The sequence below is a fragment of the Meriones unguiculatus genome, chromosome 2, assembly GCF_030254825.1.
Source record: "Meriones unguiculatus strain TT.TT164.6M chromosome 2, Bangor_MerUng_6.1, whole genome shotgun sequence".
NCBI classification, from domain to species: Eukaryota; Metazoa; Chordata; class Mammalia; order Rodentia; family Muridae; genus Meriones; species Meriones unguiculatus.
This window is the reverse complement of record NC_083350.1, coordinates 130,346,203-130,355,774: the sequence shown is the minus strand read 5'-3', so window position 1 is coordinate 130,355,774 and position 9,572 is coordinate 130,346,203. Positions and strand designations below refer to the sequence as shown.

At 38.3% G+C, this 9,572-nt stretch overlaps 1 protein-coding gene across 1 annotated transcript; it reads left to right on the top strand.

Moving 5' to 3' along the window:
* The first annotated feature begins 221 nt into the window (after positions 1-221).
* On the top strand, positions 222-719 carry LOC110563016 (uncharacterized protein C4orf3 homolog). Its single transcript, XM_021659954.2, has one exon. It carries the CDS (start codon positions 222-224, stop codon positions 420-422), a length of 201 nt encoding a protein of 66 aa, XP_021515629.1. The 3' UTR covers positions 423-719.
* Positions 720-9,572: the final 8,853 nt, after the last annotated feature.

The window sequence follows — 9,572 nt, the reverse complement described above, 5'->3', positions numbered from 1 at the left end:
TTTTATGTAAATTCTAAGAAAACTCAGGCAGGCAATTTACTGATGGGGCTGTCTTCCCAGCCCTGTGCAGAATCTGATGTCAAAAACAAGTAGCAAGAGGTCCGGGGGAGCGGCGGCGTTCGGATTCAGGCGTGGTCTGGTTCCGCCATAGCCGGAGTGCGGAGCCCAGCGGCTCTCGGGTGCGCGCTGCTGCAGCGAGGCAGAGATGGACGGAGGCAGAGATGGACGTGAGCCAGGCGGCGTCTGGGACAGACGGCGCCCGGGAGTGGAGGGGCTCGAGGGGAGCTGGGAGGAAGCAGAGCCAAGATGAGCAACCGCAGTCCAGGACGAACGGGCTTCCGAAACACTCCTACTGGCTAGATCTCTGGCTCTTCATCCTCTTCGACCTGGTGTTGTTCCTCATCGTGTACCTCTTGCCCTGACTGGTTTGCTGAGAGTCAAGAATGTGGCTTCTGGAGTGAATCCTGAAACACCTCTACAGACTTCTTGAATAAAGAGGACTTCCAGCGGCTGAATTCCAGACCTCTAACCTTTCCTTAAGCCCTTGACCTCCCCCAAATAGTACCATGTGTTTCAAACCTGTTTATAATGGTTGAATTAATGATTGTAGCTATCTGAAATATATGTAACACATATTTTAATAATGTCTGTAACTTAAATACTTAAGGGAAATTAATGTAGAAGTAACTCATCCAACAGGTAGTGGGCCCCTCACTATTAGCCAGGCTTCATTTTGTACAAAGTGGTGAAAAATCAGCCAAAAAAACGTTATCTTTGTGAAGCTTACTTTCTTGAATATTTTTGTTTTAAAATATTTTAAAATATTTATCATCAAAAAAAAATATTTATCATCTATGGTTGGAGAAAGTAGCATTTACTCAGAAAGGCCCCAGTCCCAAAGCAGCCACTATAAGCTCTTTGGAATCCATTCCTTTTCACCATAAGACCTGGGTAATTAGAAATTGGCTACTGTTGGTTTTAGTGCCATTCCCTGCTTGTGAACTGCCTGAGTATCCAGGCGTGAGGTAAAGTCACAACATTTGATAAACTGTTGTTATGTCCTCAGGATATTGTTGCATTTGCCTGGATACTTTTCTTGCAAAGAGTGACTGAAGCATGTATACTAGAACACAGGGCTGGGGTGAGACTGAGGTTACCACACTCTGGGATCCAATTTGTACTGCTTACTAATTTTCTCTAATAAACGTTTATTTATAACATTGAAAAAAAAAACAAGTAGCAAAAGAAAATAACTGGAATTCAATGACATTGGCTAAATGAATAAAAGTTCCTAACGTGTACGTTTTATGACCAGAGCTCATTAAATTCCTCACCATTCTATAAATTAAACAGGGGAGAGCAGAGAAGTTGCGTCCCGAGACTGCACAGAGTCCTAATGTTTGACAGTACATATGGTTTTTATGTTGTAAGGCATGAAAATTTTGATTTCAAAATTTCAAAGAGTGTTGTTTACTTTCAAAAGACCTGATAAAGAACTACCCCAAACAACATGATTTGGTGATTCCTGAAGAAAGAGACAAGGAAGGCCACTAAAACTGCTGGCTAAGATGAAACTATAATCCTTAATCTTTGTGTAAACATACTTTCAACTGTGCAAAAATTGGGAGAAAAAAAACGATTCTAATCTAATCAAGAAACAGCATAAATTTAAATCTCCCACAAGTGCATATTTTCAAGACACACATTTTTAAACAACACATCAATAACTATTTTTTAAAAACATATCAAAAATATCTTTTGCTTCTGAGAAATATTAAGAAATCACTAATTCTTCCCAACCACACTTGAGACCATCTAGACAAGATTGAAGAGAAAGAGGCAAAGCAGGGACATTACACAACTCATGTACTCCCTTGCTGAGCTATGCAAAGCAAGCTGTGCTCCTAATATTCAAATAGATGTCTGGATCTTTTCATTTTCAGCTACAATAAGCCAATCATATGCATCTAAAATAGCTCTTTCATTTTAAAAGTTGGGTAATTTTTCAAAAAATATTATTTTCTCATAGAAAATGAATAAGTATAAGATTTTAGCTCTATGACCCCAGATCCACTCCTTGAACATGAACCACATCAGTGTTGAGTAATACAAACTAGTATGCTGATTCTTTTTAACTGGACTCTTAAGCACATAAACATTCAATGAAACTTTTTTTTTAACCTCAGCCACAAAAACTACAATGTCTTTCCCTCAATTTCCTAAAGGAAAAACAACATAAATTGAAAAGAAAAGTGACTGTGGAGGTTTGCTGAGTACGAATGGGTTGTAGGGCACAGGCTAAGTCCACAACTTCTGTCACAATGCATTCCTCATTTGATTCTTATAAGGTAACCAAAATGACAACTACCCTTCCCCAAACTTTCCAAGTCCTTTGACATGAAAACACCGGCATTCTCTCAAAATGTTATGATAGAGAATTAACTTATATAAATATATAATATTTGTGAAATATAAATTTCACAAAGCTTTAATAATCCATTTCAAAATTATGCTATGAAAAATTATCTCCAACATACCATGTTAATTCTTCATTCCACTCTGCTTTGTTTTGCTACCTTTTATCTCACACACAAAGCGTAAGTATGAGACACCTTATTAAGATATTTTTTCAAAGTCTCTTTTGAGTTTTGCATCAAGAAGAGCTAACCGTGGCCCTTTATTAAACTTTTTTTTAATGTAAGATATCATGTTCTTGTTCATGTCTCTTTGTGTGATGACTGCCAGTATATAGATTTAATGATTGTTTATTTAGTCTTCTAAAATATAATCACTCTACATATAATATAGGATAAACATACTAAAATCTATAGTCCTAAAGAAGCTAAACAACAAGGAAGACCCTAGGGAAGATGCTCAATCCTCATTCAGAAGGAGAAATGCAATAGACATCGGAAGCAGAAGAAGACAACACACAGGACAGGAGCCTATGACAGATGGCCTCTGAAAGACTCTACTGATCAAGGTATCAAAGCAGAGGCTGAGACTCATAGCCAAAATTTGGCCAGAGTGCATGGAATCTTATGGAAGAAGGGGGAGATAGAAATACCTGGAGGTGACAGGAACTCCAAAAGAAGACCAACAGAGAAAAAAAAGGGGGAGGTGGGGGCCTTGCAGAGACTGATACCCCAACCAAGGACCATGCATGGAGAGGACCTAAAAAGCCTTCGTAGGTGTAGCCCTAAACTCAATCTCCAAGAGGGTTCCCTAGTAAGGGGAGCAGGGGAACAGGGGTTGTCTCTGGCATGAACTCAGTGGCAGGCTTTCTGATCATCTCCCCAGGCTACAGAGGAAGACAATGAAGCCAGTCCTGATGAGACCTGATAGGGTTTGGTCAGAGGGATTAGGGGAGGGTCAGTGGACTAGGGGAGGAGCATAGGTGGAGAAGAGGGGGGGAGGGATTGGGAGGAGATAAGGGAGGGACCACAGCCAGGATAGTCAATAAATTGTACTAAATTATTAATAAAAAAGTTAAAAATATATAATCACTTTAAAAATTGACTTCCTCTATTTAAAAAAACAAAACTATAGACCTCCATGTATTATGCCCAATTTGGGGGTTAAACATATATAACAATCTGCTGGTTAAAAAGGAAGTTCTTATGAGAAAGGTTCTCACAAAGCCCTGCCCCTTCCTGGGACATAGAAGCAGCTAATAATTGATGAGAAAGGGAGAAAAGACACTTTCTACAGTGCAGGCACCCAAGCTTCTTTAAGATAATCTTTCATCCATATTTTTATAAGCAACCCTAATGAAATTGTTTGGAAACCCCACAGACACACACACAAAAACACAGAAAACAAGAAATTAGTTGGGAAGAGAAAGAGAATCATTGGAAGTGGAAGAGGAAAAGAGAAGGTAGCTGCAGGTGACAATGAACACAGATGAAAATGTCGTAATTAAACCCACTATTATACATAATTAGCATATGCTAATAAAGCATTTCAAAAGAAGCTCTGTTTATCTTAACACTTGCCTTGTAAGACTCAAATGGCCGTGTCAGGGATTTGAATACATTTGAGACTCTGAGTATTTAAAGGAGTTGGTGGAACTGACATTATGGAGGTACCGAACTTCTGCCACGGCATTTGGGGAAGTTCTACAGCAGGAACCAGCAATCAGTGGGCTTCAAAGCGCAGGTTGATCAGTTATGTAGCTTTTGGAGGAGACTTGATGTGACAGCTATGAGGTGAAGCTATACGGGCATCCCATAATAGTACATCGGCCTTCGGAATGTGCCCTCGTTCTGCTTGGATCTCACTGGAAGAAAATGCTCAGAGTCTCAGCTTGGTTCAGCTCAAGTTAGTCTGAGAGCTTTGCCAGGTCTCAGCATCTCAGCGTAGTCTTTCCCCAGCATCCGGGCTCCACCATTGCCCAGAATCAACGTACTGTCTGCACACGAGCAGGCTTTGCTTGCAAAGCAATGAGTAAGATAGGCTCCTGAGCCTTCTCTGGATGTCAGTCACCCTGTTATTACTGAATCTGGCTGGACTTCAATTAGAAAAGTCACGTTTCTTTTACCTTTGAAAAACGTTAAGAGCATTTTTAAACCTTACCCCACTCCTCTCCCCCTCTCCTTTACTATCCTCCCCGGTGACTTTTTCAGCTGATAGAGAATATCGACAAGTTTCTGCCTTGCTGTAAACAGGTGACATGGCTTAGGGTGTTCTCCACAGTAGACCAAATATATAATGAACCCAGCGAAACTCTGACTTCCATAAATAGGTCGAGGGCCCGGCTTATTCACAGCATCCGTTTCTGTTCATTATGCCGTCAGTCTCCATAGCACTCCCATGAAAATCTGCAGAGTGGCATGGTTTGCTCCTGGCTTCCTCACTCCACTTGTAAACAATAATTGTCACCCAAAGCAGTGACTTGGTGCACTGGGCACCGTTTTAGATCCAGGACTCGTGTTTCCTGAGCCACATCGGTGGGCCGGCCATATAAAGCGTGTACCCTAAAAAACAGAAGGCAAGAGATGGCTTAGAGGGCAAGGGTACTTGTAGCCTACTCTGACGACACAAGTTCAAATTCCCCAGCCTCACGGGGCAAAAGGAGAGAACTGGAGAACTTCTGCCTGTATGTTATCCTCTGACCTGTAACTGCACCATGGCACAGCTCTTTCACTCTCTCTCTGTGTGGGGAGGGTGTGCAAGCATGTGTGTTTGTCTCTGTGTCTGCCTAACACAAAAACATACAAATAAATAAATGCAATTACAGTTTTTTAAAAGAAGATGAACTAAGAGAAAAAAACAGTATTTTTTTTTTAGCTGTGCCTATTGAAGATGAAGAATAAGAGGGATAAGAAAGGAGCGAGTAAAATAAGACAGAAAGCTAATTTAAAACTACCCAGAGAAAGAAAACTAACAAAAACTGATAGGATTTTTAAAAACAATTTTTAGAAAAATCTCTGCCTTCAAATATTGGTGAAGTTTATACTTTAAAAGTTAAAACAAAATACATGAACAAAAAACTTCAGAACGGCCAGTCTCTCATTGCCCTGTTTTTGCTGCTGTTTTCAATATATCTAGGCCCCCAATGATGTCTTGCCAATTCCAAGCAGCTGGGTGTGACTTGCACTATATACAGAACTCTCTCCTGGCACGTAAACAATCCAGAGCTCCCCTTGACCTTCCATTTTCAGGAAGCAGTTATCAAATGCTTTCATCTTTCTGGCATGCAAAATGTTTGCAAGCTGCCTGTATGAAGTGTGGAGTGAATGATTTGACCAAACTATCAGTTTTGGCATCCAAATGTGCATCTTTGAATTTGTCAGTTCATCCTGCTAAGTGCTGATCAGAAATTGGTTTTGTTTCTTGTAGCCAAATTACACAGGAGCATGAATATTTAATATTCTTGGCTCTCTTTCATGACCTTGCCTTCTCCTAGAGCAGTCTAAATACCTCTGAAAGGCATGCTGGATAAATTCCCAAGATGCCAGGCCATTGACAAAAATACCCAAATATGATAGGGTTCAGAAGCTTCATTCCAAGGGAAAAGATGAGGGACACTGGATACTCAACAGATGTTTGACTACAAAGCGCCCAGTCAACTCTGCCTTCTTCCATGGAGATGCTGAAGAGAGCATGTTAAAGTTCCACAGTTATCTAGGCCTAGGTTTCCTGGTATAAATAAAGTATTATTCAAAACCATGTGCTGTAAAATCTAATATAGAAAGTTACTTTAAAAAAAATCATACAGTCTATAGGTCTGACCGATAACCTCCATGATAAAGCCCTGTGTTGGATTTTGTCACTGTCACAGAGATATGATATGATATATATATATATATATATATATATATATATATATAACTTAAATGTAGGAATGAGGTTGAATTCCATGGACAATTTGCTTCATCCACTGTACCTGTTTCTATAATGAGGCGAAATAGATCTGAAGAAGGTAATGGCAAAGTGGAAATGCTCATTTCATGGCAGCCAGGAAGCAGAGGGAAAATAGAAAGCAATCCTGATTTGGTGAGTTTCTACTTCCTACTTCCAGTCTATCCTGCCCTGCTGGATAGTGCTGACCATATTCAGCTTAGAAAGTTCACCCTCTGTTTTGTTTTTTTCTTCTTTCCCAGCACATCAAACAGCTTGGGAAACACCTTCACAGACACATTTAGAATTGTGCTTCACTGATTCCTAACCATTTGCTAATCCAATCAGGTTGACAGTCTACAATAACCATCATACAGCCCTACAAAGTAAATGAATATTTTGAACACTTCCAGAATAAATATCAAAGTAAAAATATCTGTAATAGATAAAGAGCTACCACAGCTCGTAAACAAAAATGCCAACAGGAAAACTAGAAAAGGATGTAGGGAGGAACTAAATGACCCAAACATAGGTGTAGTAGATATACTGGATGTAAAAGAGAAGTAAATCAAAACTTCATGCTAACAGAAAATGGTGACGCATGCCTACAATCCCAGCATCGAAGTAACACAGGCAGCAGGTTCATGAGCTGAGGCTAATGTCATCTACAGCATGAGCTCTTGTCTCAAGAATAAATAGATAAAAACAAAAACAAAAGTTTACACTGAAATACAACTGTCCAAATACACCTCATATGTTATTGATGTATGAGTTATCCGGCATAACTTTTATGGAAGGCGGTTTAACAGTCAAAGAAAGAGAGAGAGAGAGAGAGAGAGATATAGATACATAGACACATATATACATATACACATATACATATATACAGAGGGATGTAAATATAGATGTATAAATATATATGATTATAGAGAGAGAATAAAATCTTTTACTTTCTATGAATTTCTTTTTCTTTTATGAATTTGCACATATGGAAAATAAACTATAAATAGAGTAACACTATTCACTATAGCATTATTTGTATTAACAAAAGATAAACAAATAACCTAACTACCCACCAAAACGGATCAGTTTGAGAAATAGTAGTATATCCTTACAATAGAATACTATGAAGCCATAAAGAAGAAAGAGAAAAAGGGAGGAAGAAAAAAGAACAAGAAACAAAACGTTTGCTTTCAGGTCAGTGATAGAAAATGCCACAAACGATTTTGCACGTGAGGGAAAGTGTCCCCAGCAAAGCAGAAATGCGTGGGTAACCTATTTAACTTGATACAGAGTATCGACCAATAAAATTATAGATGGCACTGATAGAAAGAAAAGTGAAGCTCTTCACTAAGATCAAAGATAAGGGAGGAGCTCCCTTGCCACTACTGCTTTTTAATACTGTGTTTTAAGTCCCAGCTAATGCGTAAGACTGTAAAAGAATGAAAAAGAAGACACAAACTGTCATGGGTGAGGTAGCTACCAAACAAGATAAATTCATCTCCACAGTTCTAAGACCTGTCATCAGACAACTGAGATCAATAGAGATGGCCTTTGTGACCATTTCCTGAGTCACAGGCATTGCATTCTTGCTATTACCTCAAGGGCTAAGACTTTAATACAAATTCTTGGAGACATGAACATTAACATGTAAGAGATTGACCCAATATGTCAAGGTTACTGTTTTGCATAATTTGATTTATATATTCAATGGATTTTCCGTCAAAATCCTAGCAAGCTATGTTATGGCTATCAACATAATAACATTTTATCAATAAAATTCTAACAGTCAAAGTCTAACACTGAAAGTCAAAAAGCACAGAAAATCCACGTCAGTGTTGAAAAGCAAATCTGAAGTACTGGAAGGTACCTGGCTTGAAGACTTACCATAAAGCTACCGTAATCAAGACAGCGTGCGTTGAAGAAGAATTAAACTAGGTTTCTATTATTCGCCCTATAAAAAAATCAATTTCAAGTGGATCAAAGAACTCATGTAATACCAGAAGCTTTGAAACGAACAGCACTGAAAGTTCATGGGTCAAGCCACAGCCTGAACCTTGTCTTACTTAGTTTTTTTTTTTCCTCCTTTTTTTTAAAAATAACATCTCTCTCCAAACATCACTTTTAATCTCCCCAGATGGGGCTTCAACATCAGAGCCTTTATTGCCAGACTTACAAGACAAACATTTCAAGATGTTAAAATTACAAGAAAATTGCAAAAGAGAAGTATGCTTACACAGAAAATAATCCCAAGAACTGATGTAGGATTACATCAAATTTAAAAAAAAAAAAAAAAAAAAAAAAAACTTTACCATTGCATGTCGCACATGGGATGGATATCTAGAATAATAATAATAATAAACTCAAACACCAAAAACTCAGCTCATCCAATCAATCATGGTTTGGTTCAATGAACAGATACTGGCCAGAAGAATACATAAAAACTATATATATACACTTGACAAGGAATACAACACTACTTGTCATCAGGGAAACACAAATTAAAAAATGTGGGGACAGAGGGACCCTTATCCATTGCTTGTAGAAATATAAATTTGGATAGCCACCATGGAAATCAGTATGAAGTTTCCTCAAAAACAAAACAAATTAATAACCTGAAAATTAAAAAACTATGACCAAGACATGCTATACTTGGGAAAGTGCTCAAATGACTCTAGGTCAACACACAGACACTTGCACATCTGTGTTTACTGCAACACTATCAGCAAGAGCCCGAAAACCGGGCCAAATCAGACGTTCAGCATGTAAATGGATAAAGAAAATGTGGTATACATACATAACGTAATTTTATGCATCCATAAAAAATAAAATAAAATCATGACCGTTGCAGGAAGTTAATACTGGAAATCATCATATCAAGTGAAATAATATCATAATAAAACATACAGCTTAAAATGAAATATTTATGTAAATTACAGATGATTGGTGTATGTATGTCTGTGTTTTGGTCATGAAACTAAAAGGGAGGGTCATAAAAGGGGGAGACAAGATCTTGATTGAAAATTAGAGAAAATGAGGGAGTGCATGAAAAAACAAAAAAGGAAAGAAAGGGAACCTAGAGGGAAGAGATAGAAAGGGAGGGGAATAAATAAGCTATAATGACCGTGTTATGAGGATGTCACAGTGAAAGCCTCATCTTTATGTATGCAAAACTAAAGAAATGAAATTTGTAAAAAGTGAAGAAAAACTGAAAATCAGAGAGAAAAGGG